Source organism: Setaria viridis, chromosome 7 (assembly GCF_005286985.2).
Source record: "Setaria viridis chromosome 7, Setaria_viridis_v4.0, whole genome shotgun sequence".
In the NCBI taxonomy this organism is placed as follows: Eukaryota; Viridiplantae; Streptophyta; class Magnoliopsida; order Poales; family Poaceae; genus Setaria; species Setaria viridis.
In genome coordinates, this window is record NC_048269.2 from 31163623 (window position 1) to 31181090 (window position 17468).

At 42.7% G+C, this 17468-nt stretch overlaps 2 protein-coding genes across 2 annotated transcripts; one reads left to right on the forward strand and one right to left on the reverse strand.

The window, feature by feature from the left end:
* The first annotated feature begins 1771 nt into the window (after positions 1-1771).
* On the forward strand, positions 1772-3129 carry LOC117865999 (scarecrow-like protein 14). Its single transcript, XM_034750284.2, has one exon. It carries the CDS (start codon positions 1777-1779, stop codon positions 3061-3063), a length of 1287 nt encoding a protein of 428 aa, XP_034606175.1. The 5' UTR covers positions 1772-1776; the 3' UTR covers positions 3064-3129.
* A 12334-nt stretch (positions 3130-15463) lies between these two features.
* Positions 15464-17464, reverse strand: LOC117864017 (uncharacterized). Its single transcript, XM_034747977.2, has 3 exons — positions 16979-17464; positions 16412-16846; positions 15464-15737 (listed from the first exon to the last, which is right to left on the reverse strand). Exons 1-3 carry the CDS (start codon positions 16991-16993, stop codon positions 15663-15665), a joined length of 525 nt encoding a protein of 174 aa, XP_034603868.1. The 5' UTR covers positions 16994-17464; the 3' UTR covers positions 15464-15662.
* Positions 17465-17468: the final 4 nt, after the last annotated feature.

Consider the following 17468-nt stretch of genomic DNA (forward strand, 5'->3'; position numbering starts at 1 on the left):
GAATAGGTTTTAGTTATGTAACTTGCAAATGTGAAAAAAATGAGGTAAGTAAAACTTTGAGTAGCAATCTGTGCACATTAACTCTAGATATGAATTTTCTTTTGTTTAAAAAGAAGAAGAAGATGGAATAATACTACTACTGTAGTTGAGGGTGTCCACGTGGTAAAGATCCGGGATGGGTCCTCACACGGAGGACTATGAGGATCGTCCCCACATAATTTTTTTCCTGTATGTATGCCTAGAGCGAGCCCTAGACCATCCACCCATCCACCCGTCAAGATGGATTTAGGAGTCTAGTTTCTTCTTATAATATAAAGCCACTTAGCTAGTTCCTTCTAGGTTAATCTAGTTTTTTATTTTATTAACAAAAGTTGTGCTTCAATAATTAAGGGTGGTCAGTGGGTGCGGGAGCAATGGACACCCTAACTCCGTGCGTGTGTGCATCCAAATGGCATCCGGCATCTCCGATGATTCTTCCTACCCACCACTCCATAGGAATTTCAATTCAAATAAATCATGCTGATAAATACACAATATCACGCTCACTGCACCTTGGTTAAATCTCATTAGTCAGCTACAGTAGTAGTATTATTCCATCTTTTTTTTAAAAAAAAAGAAAATTCATATCCAGAGTTAATGTGCACAGATTGCTACTCGAAGTTTTACTTACCTCATTTTTTTCACATTTGCAAGTTACATAACTAACATTCAGGCAAAACGCACGCACGCAATGAGCTTACTTGTTGCTTTGGAACATTGCTTCGTTCACTGCGTTTCTGATCATTAAAACTTTATGTTAGTCCTGCGAGGCATATTTACTTAAATATATATGTTGCACATCGCACAACAATATCTTCTTCAATCAGTTGTCATTTTCAATAGGTAAAACAAATGGGGTTTGTTTCAATGGTCTTCATTACAAATAATATTATCTCTGTGTGCTGTGTTCAGTGTAGCTAGCTATTGTAACCAATATCCAATTCCAAGTAACATTGGGAATATAGCCCTCTATTTGTCTCCATTGTGCAAGCAGCATTGGATTTACAGGTAGGCATCGTTTCTAGAATCATCTGGCACTTGCATACACGCATTTTTTAGGAGGCACTTGCATACACTTTGACAAAGTCTCTTCTCTTCATTGATATATCAACCAAAATCTACAGCATTACACCACAACCATTGATCAAAATGGCCACCACCCCAGATGAACTTTTCGTGGAGGGTCTCACTGAGATGTCACCACAGTCACCATCTGTTTTCCTTGACGTGTTTTCGCCGAAGCCTGATGACAGAAGTGAGGGCTGCCACCATGTCCCTAGTGACATGATGCTCCCCTACATCTCACGCATGCTCATGGAGGATGACATTGATGACAAGCCTGCTGATCACCCTGCGCTACTCCAGGTGCAGCAACCCTTTGCTCAAATCCTCTCCTCCCCTTCATTTGGCTCTAATCATGGTGACACAGAAGGAGCCAATGATTTGTTGCAAGATAGCAGCGGTGATGAGAGGACACTCCACCTGGCCTTATCCAAGGGTACATATGCTGTGGGGGCGTTCTTGAAGGGCATGAAAGAGGCCAATATGCTCTTGCCCATAGCTAATAATGGCTTCAGAAGGGATAAGCTGGTGAATCAAATGGTCAGCGAAAGCAGTAATCATAGTGGGGCCAAGAAGAGGTATGCTAGAGATGACCATATAGAGGAGGGGGAGGCAAGAAGGACCAGCAAATCTCTGATGAGGGTCACGGAGCCTAAGGATACTTGTGCCCACGAGATGTTAGACGATATGATGTTACGTGGCACTGAGACATCCATCATCAGATGCATGGAGAAGCTTCGCATTGCCATGGCCAATGGGGCAGAGAAGACCACCAGGAAAGGCAGTAGGAATGCGGTGGCGAAGAACATAGTCGACATACGCACAACTTTGATCCTCTGTGCGCAGGCGGTGGCGGCAAACGACGACATGACAGCGAGTGAGCTACTGAAGCAGATCAAGCAACATGCATCAGAAACTGGGGATGTCACACAACGGCTAGCTCAATGTTTTGCAAAGGGGCTGGAGGCACGGCTAGTAGGCATGGGGAGCCAGGTTTGGCAGCTTTGGCAGTTGCGCATGGCGGATCGCCTGTCGATCGTAGAGTTGCTCGAGGCGCGCAACCTTTACGCGGCTGCCTGCAGCTTCAACAAGGTGGTGCTCCTTTTTTCCACAATGACCATCTTGCAGGCCATGGTGGGGAAGGGAAGGCTACACATTGTTGACTATGGTATGCGTTACGGGTTCCATTGGGCAGACTTGCTCCGCTTGCTGGCGAGTAGAGAAGGCGGCCCGCCAAAGGTGAAGATCACCGCCATAGGCCCTCCAAATCTCAGGCCATGTCCAACTGAGCAAATTGAGGAGATAGGGTACCGTCTCAGCAAGTGTGCCCATGAGTTCGGCGTGCCATTCAATTTCTATGCTATTAGGAAGAAGTGGGAGGAAGTTTCCATCGAGGACTTGAACACGGATGCGGGTGAGGTGCTCATCGTGAACGACCGGCTTAATTTCAACTCATTGATGGATGAGAGCATATTCTTTGATGACCCAAGCCCCAAAGATATCGTCTTGCATAACATAAGGAAGATGAGGCCAGCTATCTTCATCCAGAGCATTGTGAATAGTTCGTATGGTTCCTCCTACTTGTCGCGATTTCGAGAGGTGGTGTTCTATTTCTCGGCAATATTTGACTTGTTTGATGCAACCATCCCACGGGATAGTAAGTTGCGAGTGGTGCTAGAGCAAGACTTATTTGGAGGTCTTGCACTGAATGCCATTGCCTGCGAGGGTACAGACCTGATGAATCGTCCTGAGAAGTATAAACAGTGGCATGCGAGAAACCAGAGGGCGGGCCTGAGGCAGCTGCCACTAAAACCATCCATTGTTAACGCATTGAAGGACGAGGTCATGAGGTGCTACCATAGGGACTTTTTGATATGTGAAGATGGCCAATGGCTACTGCAAGGGTGGATGGGACGCATCCTTTTTGCCCAGTCGACGTGGGTAGCAGACGACACCTCTTAGGAATTACTAAGGGCTGGGGCTACGACTGTCTATGAAAAAAGATTATGTTTTGTCCATTGGTCATGATTAATGATTCAGTATCTCTCGTCCTTTGGATTATTACATATGTTTATTTAGCTGCCAATTGCTCAGGTATATGTTAGGATGTTCAGTTTTGGCCGTGAACTCTGAAAAGAAATAAAAATGATCATAGTTAATTAACAAGGTTTTTTCAATATGGTGGTACTCTTCCAGAAGTGGTTGTTCATGTGAATCCATTGAGCTCAATGAAACTGGTGTTGCAAAAGGGAAAAAAAATTCCATGGGAACGGTCCGTAAAGTCGAATCCGTGGGGACCTGCTCCCGTTGAACGCCGCGTGGCATCTTCAGCGATCGAACGACACCCTACTCGATTCAATTAAGTTCAGCTCGGCTCTCAGCTCATGGCTCAAGCGACGCAGGAAGGACAGACTCCACTCGCTCAGGCTCTGACATACAACCACACCCTCGACCGAGTTAGGCTTCCTTGCCTTTTTTTTTTTATAAGTAAATGGCACCTCCCCTAAGTTATATCTCGTTTCTCATTGTTATTAGGAATATAGCAAGGAAATGGAAGAGTGATGCCGTATTATTAGGAATACGAGGCATCTTGGAACAATGTTTTCAGACCGCAAGGATACGTACCATCGCTTGTGTTTTCAGACCGGCCGACGACGGCAGCATATGTTTCTCGCTGCTTCCCTGGGATCCCACCAGAGATGCATGGTGCAAAGGGCGAGCCTCGAGGTGCACCGTCTACACTCTGGGCTGCAGCGCATCCAAATTAAAGTTCCAGAATCCAACAGTCCAGCGTCCTGGCCACTGTGCTCTTGCCGCTATGAGAACTTCACCATCGACCGTCCACGCGACCAAGGAGAAAAATCGATCGCTATGAATCTGCGATGCCGTGCACCTCGGCCGCCAAGTCGCTCTAATCAGAACACACTGAGACGAAGGCGAACCGGCCCCGCATGAGAATATCATTCACGCTTCGGCCTTTAGGTCTTCTAGAGTGCGCTATGCCTAGTTTGGGTCAGCTATTGCTGTGTTTGATGAGCTGTAGTAGGCTTGTGGAGAAAAAAAAATTAGAGGCCCCTAGGAAATGGTGGCCCTGTATGGTCCCACCTAGGGGTGGTAAAACGTCCCCATATTTAGTCTAGTAAATTTAAGGATCAGGCTCAATGAGGGCTGGACCATAATAATATATGATTTTGAACTAAAAATAGAGCTAAGTTGGATTGTAAAGGAGGCATGAGGGCCATAATCCATTACCACCCCTAGTTCCACCCCTTGTGCCCGGCCCTGCAGTGATGGACGGTGTTAGTGCGTTGCACGCCAGGGCAGCCAATCACAGAAGTGCATACGTAAGGTTTCATGCAGGCGCATCACCGAGAGTAGTAGTAGCTCCATCCAAGATTTCAAATTTTGGTAAAATTTCAGCGAAATTTCATGAATTTCAGTAATTTTAGTGGTGATTATACCTATTCATGTGCTTGATTGTGAATATATTATTCTAGATTCATATTTTTTTTGTTTGTGCTTTAATAGATGTATGGCCATAATCCATGCTAATCGTTTGTTTAGATCTAAAAACTTTAGAAAATTATATATTTTGGTCAAGATTCTTAAAAAAATTCGATGAAATTTCACGATTTTTGGTAATTTCGATGGTAAACAAAAAAGATCTGAAACCAAAATTCAAAACCCTGTGTAATGACCTAGAAATTAAAGTGTCATTAATGGTGTATAGTTCATAAGATATTTGAATTCATCGCTTTTATGATTGGTAGTCTACGAACTAATAGATTGTGCTTGTGAGCAAAATACGCTTTGTATGTTAGAACGCGTAAAAAATGTAAACGTTGACCGGGTGTTTTAAGGAGGGGCAAAATTTGACTTTTTGATCTATAGCTCATATAGAAAATCGGTGACCGTGGATGTGTAGATCTCTTCAAAAGCAATCTGTTTGAATACCCGTATATAGTATTTGGAGTTAGATCATGAAGTTTTGTGAAATTGAAGAATGAATGGATGAGATGAATCAAGAAAAATAGAGGAGGGCACGTAACCCTTACCTCCACCCCCTTCGGGCCAGACCGCCAGTACCGCCCCCTCTCCGCCTCCTCACGACCCCTTCCCAGCACACCTCCTCCACTCTCCACTGCTCCCTTTCCCCCTCTAGATCTCCTCCATTGCAGCAAGGGTCGAGAAGAGAAGGAGCAAGATGGATTGAAGAGAAAGAGAGGATCGAGTAGATATGATAGATCGGTGTTTTTCCCCAACCTCCCCTTTTGGATTTCCACGGGGAAGCCTTGGTAAGAGTGGAATTCATCTCCTTCCCCTGTAATTAAGTTTTTTTGGAGGTTTTGGCTGTGTGGGATTAAAGGATTAGAGGTTGGATTGGAGTTTAACTTCATTTTCTAATTGCGGTTTCCTGGTAGATTCAATAGTCTGTCTAGGGTACGAGTTTTGGATATGTTAGGTGCGGAATTGATTCTTGAGATACATTAGGAAGTTATGGAGGATTTTGTATGTTTTCCAAATTGTATTTGATTGCAATTTTTGGTGGAGTAGAACTCCAGTTATGGCCGGTTCAATGTGACTATTCGTGTTTGCCTGGCAAATCGAGTTAGGTCTGTTCATTGGTATTTTTCACGTTGTAAATTGCTGAATTAGCTCTTCAAACTATGAAGACTTTTGTAGAAGGATAAAAGTTCTTCTTGTCAGCAAAATTTTATAATTTTGGTTGTATAGTTTAGGAGATATGAATTTTTATATGTTGCTATCTGGGCTGTTATGCAGATTCAGAAGTGCTGTTTTAAGTTGTGTTTTATAAATATTTACTTGATACCTAATCTATTGTATAAAAATAGATACATAAAAGATAAGAATTGCTGCTCTTCATCAATGATGGTGACAAGGAATGTGTTTGTCTAGTCCTATTCATATTGGGGTCTTGGACATATGAGCACTCTATATTTCTATATGAGAATGCCATTTGGGTTTGTTGTGCTGATATACATAGGTGGTTTAGCAGGTGGTGTTGCTACGAGGCTTGTACGTCTACATGGTCGGTAAAGGCAAGTGAACGTAGCTGTTGCATTACTGCAACTTTAACATGTTATTTTTACTACCTCCACTTATATCCACTTATAAAATGAAGTGCACATATTTATATGTGATAATCTGAAATGTACATTTATGTGGTAATCTGAAATATTATACGTGCTGTTTATAAGTTTGAGAAGAGTATGAATATGTCATTCTAATATAGCTATATAGTTGGTAAATAGCTTTTCACTTTAACATGGGTGAATAGATGAATGGATTGTTCAATGGATGAGAAATTTTGAAAATATTTACACATAGCATATATACTTGGTGATTTATTCTATGATATGTTTTTTCGTATTGTACTGAAGTCTATGGAATCTTTAGTGGTTTCGTAGCTGATGGGTCTGTTTTAGAGGAATGTGATCTTGGTGAGGTATTTGTGCTACTTTATGTCTTCTAGTGCTAACATGTGCGGATCAAATGAAGTTTGGGTTATGAGTAAGGTCAGAAATAATTTCCAGAAGTCTTTGGGTATATGTGTTCAACTTAAGAATTAAGTTGGGTTGACTAGTGAAGTTCCTTTTTAATATGATATACATGGTTTGGGCTTAGATTACGGATTTTGTGCTTTACTCCATATTTAAATGATAATACTTACATTCTATCCCATACATGTTAAAATGAAGGTGACCCATAGATAACATGATATGGAGAATGATTTTGTTTGTACTTGGCATACATGAAATTCTATCATTCAATTATGATTGATACTTGTTGGGCCTAAACCAAACAGTAGGTAATACGAAGTGGCGACACGAAGGCAGAGAAATCTCAAGCACATGTTACTGTGGCTGTCCTATCAATGAATAGTATCCATCTTAGGAGAGACGGTTCACCTCCCTTTATAGTGTTATAAAGTTACATTTCCGTATACCCGTTATACCCATACCCAACAACTACATCCCAGGCATATCCCGTACAAGACAGTAACTTGACCCCCACCCAAGATGTCGCTTTCAAAGTGAGATTACATTTCTAACCCTTTCCAAGATATCTATTACAAAAGTGACCCACAACGATGTGATTCCAGGACTATCCTGATTCCTCATTTTCCTACTCGTTAGCTTCATCCGCACCAAGTTCGTCTTCGTGCGTATCTTGCCTTCGTCAATCGAGACCTTCCTGACCTCGTGCTCCGGTCATGGCGTCTCCTCGAAGCCAAGTCGCTGGGAGTTCCGTGGAGGCCTTAACTTTGGGAATCTTCTCCTACAAGACCACAGAGCGAACATCTTTGGACCAATTAGCTTCAGTTAATTATTAACTTTGGGAGAAGGCGCAACTACGAAGTTAGCGTTGGTGTCGGGGAAAGCTCCACACCAGCTTCGTTCAGGGTGTGCTTATGGGGCGATCCCCAACAATACTATTTATATCGAATAAGTTCTTTGTGCATCTCTTTGTATATATTATCATGGCTTGTTCTCTTGTCATTATGGACTATGTGGTATTTGGATTTTGAAGATGGCATTTATCTTGTAGTATTGCATTTCATTGCATTGCATAGCATTTGGAGTTATGTCGCAAACCTATCGTTACGATCGTACCAGTATAGAATCGTTTATTGGGTATAAAGATGCAGCTTCATACCTTGTTAGGTATGAAGGCAGGAGTTCATATGCATATGCATATAGCATCGTCTAATTGGTATAATGATGTAGCTTCATACCTTGATGGATATGAAGGTAGGTGTTTCATGTGCATTGATATTCATTTCAGAATGGTTTGAATGCTGGATGTGATGAAGTTACAATGTGAATATACTATGGTAAATTATGCCCTTATGTTGACATGCACTGTGGTATGGCATATGGGATTTCAGATACACGATATGTGGGCTTTTACATCCACATGCTTTATTTTACCTATATTTGGATATTGGATTGACATAGCTACATTGAAGCAAATATGATAAGGGGTTCCTCTTGGTGGTCATGTGTGTGATATGGCTTGTGTGATTATGGAGATATTATGTGTGTTGTTGCCTTGCATTCCAAGAAACTTCAATTACATTGCAAATGATATTTTATTTTTTTGTTACGGTATATGTTCTGCAACCTTTATTTCTATTAGTTACGGAGACCTATACGCTATGGATTTTTTTAGGGCTTTTTTTAGGGCTGCTAACCATCATTCTACATGGATCTTATATTAATTATCATGGTAGCTCTAGTACAAACTAATGTTTCTTGTCATGATCGTCTAATTCTTGATATATTAATTCTTGGTATATCAAGTAGATTGGTGGAGCTGTTAATACTTGTTACTTTATCAAATGATTGGTTAATCTACTATGGTTTAAATAGCTTGTTGAAGTAGTTCGCTTGCTGAGATTATTCAATCTCACTCTTGTTTTACCCTCCCCAGGTTGTCCTTTGAAGCTAGCATGGAGGGAAGTGGGTTAGTTGCACAACATACACTCCCACGTTATCCCATATAATGCTAAGATGTGTTCTTCTAAATTTATGATATGTTAGGTTATCCTTATTTTTGTTTGTTAAAGATGTATGGTTATCATGTTGGAGAATCACGCTTCATATATAGTCTATTTTTTGTTGCTTCCGCATTGTGCTTACTTCAAGGTATATGCCGCTGAAATTTTCTAGTTTAGCTTTTTTTAGTGTAGTTGTGTAGCATCTTAGAACTGCGTGATACTGGGGTTGTTACACCCTGGCTCCATCTGGCTCCATCTATCGACGTACGTACATTGCCCGGCCGGACATAAGTACTGAAAACATGCATGGGTGGGGGCCAGAGGTTTATTGAGTAAATTCGGTTTGTGTGCTATGGGAAATTGTAATGTTCCTTATGTGCCGCTGGCTTAAATTTTCCTGATGTGCCACTTATGTTATCTCCATCAAAATATGTCGCCGTTCACTGAGCAAGAACAGTGGCCAACCACCTACCAAATGGATTTCCAAAATATGCATGCACGCATATTAAGGCCCCTCCGCATCGTTTGTTTGCATCGAGATCCATATGGAGCGGTGGGTAATAGGAAGAATGGATGGATAGAATAAGGGTTTGCATTCTCCGACACGGCCACACCCACCACGCACCATCCTCTCAACAACCACCCATTAGTCACTGAAGCTCGGCTCTTAGCTTGTTACAAATAAATGACACATTACCTAAGTTACCTCTAGTTTCTCATCATCTCCTCTCATTACATTAGCTAGCTAGCTAGGTGATGTGTCTGTACTCTGTAGCCCAACTGAAAGAGGGAGCAACAGCAGAGAGAAAATACCACTTGAAAAATAGAAGCACGTTGCAATGTTTGCATTTGATGGGAATTGGAGGCATCTGGAACATACCCTCCCGAAGCGCTCCATGCATGTAGACATGATGTATGAAGAATGGCAATGATCCGTCGGTGCCAAGACCAGCTGACGCTAGGGGCCTTCGTAGTTCCATCTCTTCGACTCTTCCCTGGGCATCTCGCGGTCGTCGATCATCACCCAGGAGATCGTCTCGTGTAGGCCCGGCCCGCCTCCTCTGCCGGCCGGCCATTGCCATCGTCAGCTTGCTCGCTCTGCAGTGGCCATCCATATTTTTGTTGGTCACTCTCACTCGTACTACATTGCCTTCCACCCTGCCCCTTAGGAACGCCATGTTCAGCAGGTCCCAGCGGCCATCCATATTTGATGTAATCATAGTACGCACTTCCGTTCTTTCTCCTCTATGAATGTCCAATGCATGTACACTTGGTACGGTTGGAGTCTGGCAGAGACCCACAGCCTGTTGTCCCTGATGACTCTAGGGACCTTGAAAGCTTCATCTGATCCCTGGAGTGAAACATGCACGTGATATGCACAACACAACTATTTTTAACCAAACTTTGATTTGACCGTTCTTTTCATATAAAGAAATTAAAAATATACACTGTTCCTATAACATCTCTATCATGCTATATATACACTGTTCCTACATACAAATAATCCAATTAATAATGACGTACAAAATGCTTCAATGTTGGTGTTCATGCATGTATGCAACAAAGTGGGTTGGCCACTGTGAATGGATCCGGATGTTATATTATGCACATATAGTTAAGGTTTGCATTATTATTCCACCATCCTCCCACCAACCATCATCGATTAAGACAGTGAAGCGATCCTTGTTTAAATAAACGACACCTTACCAAAGTTACCTCTTGTTTCTCATCATCTCTCGTTACATCAGCCAAGTGATGCATGATGTATATGTGGCCCAATTGAAAGAGGGAGAGCGATGGCGGAGAGAAACTAGCACTTGGAAATGGCGAGGCACGATGCAAATAATGCTTGCATTTGTTCGGTATAGGAGGCATCTGGAACCATGTTCCTTGTCCTATGGTTCCAAGAGGCCAGATGCTACATACCCTCCTCAAGCACTCCATGCCTTTGCAGATGGTACATGGAGTCTGGCAAGGATCCCTATCTTATCCCTTCCCGTGAAGCAAATTTTTCGGGGCCAGGACTAGCCATCCCACCAGACTCTAGTGGTGGGTCTGCTGCTAAGATCTCAAGAGCGTTGGGTTATCGATCTTGGTAGCCACAAAAGGGTAGGCAGCAAGCTCTCTGCATGCGTGCCAAGGTGCAAAAGCCAGGACAAAACGTAACCTTGCATTGGGCAGTAGCTCCATATGCATAAACACGTGCGACATGTATCACAGTATCAGGCAAGAAATTGGTTCGTCGTAGGTTGCTCTCTCGATATATAGTACAACTTGTTTAAAACCGTTGGTACAATAGCAGTATCCTCGTATGCATAGAAGAACCATTTTGAGGAAAAAAAAGCATATTTTAAACTTTCTTAAATAAACAATTGAAACCATAAATGGACCAGGCACTTGGAGAAATAAATAAAAGCACTACATGATAGACAGGTCTGTTTTGCAATCTCATTAAAATGCTACTCTCTCCATCCTAAATTACTATTCGTTTTGACTTTGCTAGATACATTGTTTTTGCTACGTATTTAGACATACATGCATGCATCTAGATCCATATCAAAAAGTTTTGTATCTAGAAAAGCCAAAACGAATAGTAATTTGGGACGGAAGGAGTATAAATTATAGATAGGCGGTTTCTATAAATAAATATGTTGTGCTTGTGCCAGTCTCGGCGACCGTCTCTAGTTCACGCCGGCCATCCATATTTTCGTTTATCACTCACATCCGTTCGTGACGATCGTCAGCAGGGCTCAGGGCTGTTCACGAGTCTTTGGTCTCTAGGCAACAAATTCCTGGCTTCCAGTGACGGGCGGTGTTGGTGTGCTGGACGCCCAGCTGGACAGCCGAGCTTGGATTGGATACGCAAAAAGGTCCGGGTACATTATTGCCGGCCGGATATTTTGAGTATGCATGGGAGGGGCACAAGTTTGTAAATTCCTTTTGTGCCGTCAGAAATTGTAATGTGTGCCACTAGACGCTAGTTTAAGTTTTCATTCCGTTATCTCCATCAAAATATATCACCATTAGAGCCATCGGTTATGTCATATATATGTTCATTATTGTAAAGGCAATTTTGTCCCTCCATTCTCTGAGCACAGCAACTACAAGTCCGATCGCCCCAACTCTTACCAGAATTTAATTTTATCTTTTCCCAAATAACAATTTAAATTAGTAAAGGAACCAGGCTTGGGAACAAACTAAATAGCCCATCTATGGACATCCAATTATGCAATAATCTAGTTATTATTGTATAAGTATTCCCTTGAATCCAAGTGATGGGAACCTTGCTTGTGATGCCTTTTGCACTACACTGTATGAATGAATTGTTAGGCGCTAAGGATATTTCTGACATTTGAATACATGAATGCTATGGCAAGTGTGTGAAGTTCGGCACGCCTTTCGATTATAGCTACTACAGGATATTATTGTGGATATGTATGATCACATATGCTCATAGTTGCTGGGGAGAGAAAGAGCAGTGACCATGCACCACCTACGAAGTTAACATAATGGTTTCCCATCAACACGCGTCTGTTCACATCTTAATCCATATACATGGAGCAGCAGGTAGGAAAGAATCATGAGACAGGCTTGATGCAAGCATGGTCAGGTTTGTATTTCTCCTACACCTACCACCAACCACCCATTAGTCACTGAATCATGAACCTGCTGGCTATAAATAAAGGGCACGTCCCCTAAGTTGCCCCTTGTTTCTCGCCATCTCTCATTCTTGTACATATCATCAGTGTCATCTAAGTGATGTATAAGTCGCCCAACCGAAAGACAGAACAATGGCAGGGACAAATTACCAAACAAGAAGAAGCATCCCATAATGTTTGCATTCTTTTTTAGGAATATGAGGCATCTGGAACCATGCCCTCTCTCAAGGTGAGAAGAAGAGTACCATCTTCTATCCTTTTGGAGGCCTGCTGCACACCGTCCCGTAGTGTTCCATGCATGTACAGATGATACATGGAACGTAGCAGAGACCCGCAGCCTGCCCCTTCTCGTGACACACGAATGTGATAGGATGTCACAGAAGCTAGCTAGAAGCGTCGTCCCTGTATCTACTTGACCCGTTGGGCGGACATGTGTGCTTGAAACATGCATGGGGATTTCAAAACTTTCTGATATGCACAAGAGAACCTTTTTTACCAAACTTTTATTTGACCGCTTGTTCATATAGAAATTGAATATGTTAAACTCTCTATTATGCTATAAATTGTTCCCATAAATAATACAATTAATGATGTACAAAATGCTTCAATGTCGGTGTCATGTATGCAACAAAGTGGGTTGGCGACTGTGAATGGATCAAGATATTAAATCCGGTAGTGGATTCAAGTTGGAAGATAAGATCCACAAGTATTGTGCAGGTACCATTCATCCAAAGTTTTGTAATTGCTTCATGAAAAATATGGTTTTTGGCTTTACCAATATGTTTCATTAGTATAATTGGAAATGTAAAGTTCAACAGTTAGAATATCTCTGCAATACAATTATGTTTCTACAAAGGTGCACATGCAAAACATTGAATATTTTGTTGCAAATGTTTTACTAATTAATTAGCTTTCCATGGTGTTGGATAAATATAAAATAAATTGTACCCTCCTTACAACGTTATACCATATCACTTTAGTCAAACAAATTGTAAAATGTGCAAACGGATTGATCAAGTTATCACATAGGATCTTATACGGTCCAAAATATGCTCGACGGACGGGTTCATGGACAAACTGACAACATGACGTGGAGATGTTGGCCATTTTTATGCACATAATCTCCTACGTATGTATGCATCTATTTGCACGCTTACATTCTATTGGACTAAAGTAATATAATATAACAAGTAGCTATCTTGTGGATGCAATTTACTCTAAAATATAAGAGGTTGTCGGGCGTATTGGGCTTATCAATGTCATTTGTTTGCATTGAGAGCCGGAGCTGTACGCAGGAAGAATCATGGAGCGCAGGCTTGATGCCACATTGACAGATACATACATATCGACATGGTAACCCAATATGCACATATAGTTAGGGTTTGCATTTCTCCCGTACCCACCGTCCTCCCACCAACCATCATTAAGACAGTGAAGCGCGAGCCTTGTTATAAATAAACGACAGCAGGTTACTTATCATCTCTCATTCCATCAGCCAGGTGATGTGAAGCCCAACTGAAAGAGGGGGTGATGGCAGAAACAAACTAGCACTTGGAAATGGCGAACCACGATGCAATTAATGTTTTTGCATTATTTGTTAGGAACAGGAGGCATCTGGAACCATGTTCCCTCTCGTGGTGTGAAGACATGTACAACTGGTTTGGTTCCTAGCCAGAGGCCTGCTACGTACCCTCCTGAAGTGTCCAATGCATGTAATGACGGTACATGGAGTCTGCCAACGACCCCAACCGTATCCCTTCCCGTGAAGTAAATTTGTTGGTGTCAGGACCAGCCAATGACAGCATCCATCGCTGATTTCACGGGATCCTATCGGGCTCTAGCTAGGGGACTTTGGAGCTTCCTCTCAGTGACGGGCCCGGTGCTGCTGTGATGCTAAGATCTCAGGAGTAATGGGTCGTTATCCAATTATCCTGGCCTGCGACGGAAGGGTATGCAGCAAGCTCTCTGCGTGCCAAGGTGCAAAAGCCATGACAAAACGTAACCTTGGGCGGTAGCTCCAAGCATAACGCGCGTGACATATGTGCTGCAATAATCATGCATCAGGCAAGAAATTTATTCAAATAAAGTTCCCTGTATGCACACAAGAGAACCATTTTAACCAAATTTATCTTTAACATTTTTAAATAAACAATCGAAAATGTAAAGGAACCAGGCTCTTGGACAAATAAATAACCCCTCTATGATAGACAGGTCCATTTTTGCAATCTCATTAATATGCTATAGGCAGTTCCTATAAATAAATAATCCAGACGTACAAAATGCTTGAATGTCATTGTGCATGCAACATGTTCGATCGGGAATGGATCGAATCCAATTAATGGTTCTGTTTCTCAACATTTCTAACTTGCTCCTACAGACGGATTAGTGCACAAGATGCCTTGTCATGCAGTGCATAGTAGATTCATATTTTGCTCATTGTTGGAAGATAAGAGCCAAAGCCATTCCAGATACTGTAATGCGCTTTAGGATTCAGGTAGATGTGCCATTCTTCATGGATTGAGATCTTGATGTCCTCGAGCATTTGGCTTGTTAGAAATGGCTTCATCTTCAATCACATAAACATTTCTACTGTTTTCAAGCTAGTGGGAATTTGTACTGATGTTTCATCATGCAAACAAGAGTTACTTTCCTCATATGAATAATGGCTAGAGACTTCTGTATCTCGGTTTCTTTTTCCTTTTCTTCTCTTTTTTGTAAACTTCTTGTTTTCTCTTCCGACAAACTTTTTTTTTCCATTTCTTATATATAATTAATCAGTAGGGGCTTGCCCCTTCAGTTTCATAAAAGGGCCACAAATATTGTATGGGTACCTACAAGTGAATTTATGAATCCTAACATGCAGGATATATGTTTACGGTTTTCCAACTCTGTGAGTCGAATATTGCTGCTTAGTTATAGAGAACTTTGAGGCAGGGAAGGGGGGAAATCATGTATAGTGAATCTTTTATTCCGTGCACACATCGGGCCAGGTTAGGCAGTATCTTTATTAGCATCTAGAGCAGTATATGGCCACATGGACTCATGCCCGGCGCACGCGCGAAGCAGGCCCAAGTTGGTCCGGCAATGAGATTGTTTCAAAGGAGGCTGGTGCTCTTGCTTGCATAAAGAATGATACGGTTCAAGTTCATGGGAAGAACCCGGAACTATTGAAACAATGATATATGTGGATGGATTAACTGTTCACCATCCAGCAGTTGGCAAATTCTAAAATTGTGAAGGGTAAAGCTGTTGGCTGTTGCAGACATTTTTGCAGCTGTCTAATGTGCAAAAATATGGTAATCGAAGCAACTTCAAGTACAACACTGGGGGGAGGGGGGTTTACGTTGGAGAAAAGGAGGATTAACCTTAAACTTTCAGTATCACCTCTTCTCTGTCTTGCTGTTGTCCATTTGACTTCTTCCTTCTGCATGGTTTGTCGCTAGTTCCTTGCACCTCTGTTCTCATAAAAAAAAGGCTTAAAATTTACAGAACTTCCCAAACAAAAAATGCTTGCGCAGCTAAAATCAGAAAAAAAACAAGTAATTAATAACCAAGGTCAATTTGTTGCCAAAAGCACAAATTGTGAAGGAGGCGTTCTGTTGTAATACACAATTCTCCTGTTACTGCACATTTCTATGAAAAGAACATGAATTATTTTGAAAAAAATTACTTGAGACTGCTAGAAACAAATGGCAAAGAGGAATCAGTGGGGAAGGAGTTTTTAGCTGCTTCACGAATGCCAGTACAGCAGCTAGTCACTGATTGGAAATTGAGCGACTATTTTTCCTACACTTGCTTGAATGAAGAAATAATCGTTGTTCTTCATGCTAACAGCAACCAGCAGGTCTGTGTTCAGTATCCCTATGGTGCAGTTGCTACTTTTCTAATGCTGCGCAATGACTAGGAGATCAAGATCTAACTAGTAGTTGCTAGATGCCTTGCAGATGGACAATCAGTATCTATCACCAATTGGAAACTGAAAGACTACCTAGCCAATTTTCTAAGTAGAATCATGGGAACAACACAATCTGATCACCAGTGTCCATAAGAAGGTCAGATTCTCAGGCTGGCAGTGCGCATTTTCAATTAAGTAACAACAACAGTTGTGCAGATAGTTAGGGACATATACCTGCTTCACAGCCTCACTGACACTGAACTCTTCACGGCCGATATACCAGCCATGAGCAGCCATATTGTTGATGTGATCAATGTACCTCTCCCAGTCAAAGTCATCGCTATGGCGGCGAGCCTTCTCCTTCTCAGTCCTGTATGACCAGCCATACTGCTCCATCCAGTCCTGAAACCTGGCCTTCATGGTTGCCTCATCGACCTTCACAATCACACCGTCTTCCTGCTTCTTCACAGCTTCCCGGTCACTCGCCTCCTTAACAGACACCTCTCTGTTGTGCAGAGGCATCCGCCCGTAATTTGTTTGAGAGTTGACGTAATCATAGTACCCAGGCCAGTTGACTAGGCCATCTTTGGCCACGAACCCTGCCTTGACTAAGGTACGGCTCCTTGACGACCTCCCTCTCAGCCACCTCCTTCCTGGCCTCCTCGCCAGCTATTGGCATAACATATGAATAGTTAGTAGTTGTTCGTGGCAAGGTTTCATGAAACAGAGCTGACAATGAGGAATCTGAACTTTTCTGAATGCGGTGGTCGATTCGTGTTCGATGTTCATACTAGTACATACCTGACTCATCTGCATCTTTGTTGAAGTACAGAACTCCGACCAATCCCGCCAGCGCACCCACGGCTCCAAGGCACTGAGCAAGGGTGCGGAGAGATCCCCGCCGCCGACGCTGGGACCGCCTGGGTGACGATCCCCGGCGAGGACTCCGCCTGCGCGCGGGTGATCCCGCGGGGCGAGAACCGCCTCCGTGTGAGGAGAGAACCGAGGAGCCGGAGGGACATTTATCTCTGTCGCTCGCTCCCACCCCTCCGCCGCCTCGATTTCCTCGTCGATTCTCTCCTCCGCCGCCGACGCCGCCTCGCCGCCGCCACGACAGGATTTCTAGGAATCAAACGGTTTCATCAACTGAGCCAAGCCGGATTTTTTCTCCTGGTCCCATCAGCCGAGCCGCAAACTGCATCGAGCTTTTACTTAGCCGAGCCGAGAGCTGGAGCTGGCTCACTGGTCACGACTCGAGAAGCTCCGTCTCCTCCTGTGCGGCTGTGCCGTC

Coding starts and splice junctions, on each gene's coding strand:
- LOC117864017 (XM_034747977.2), bottom strand. Junction 15,738..16,411: donor TCAGTGAGGCTGTGAAGCAG/GTATATGTCCCT, acceptor TTATGAGAACAG/AGGTGCAAGGAACTAGCGAC.
- LOC117865999 (XM_034750284.2), top strand. CDS start 1,777: ATGTTAGACGATATGATGTTACGTGGCACTGAGACATCCATCATCAGA.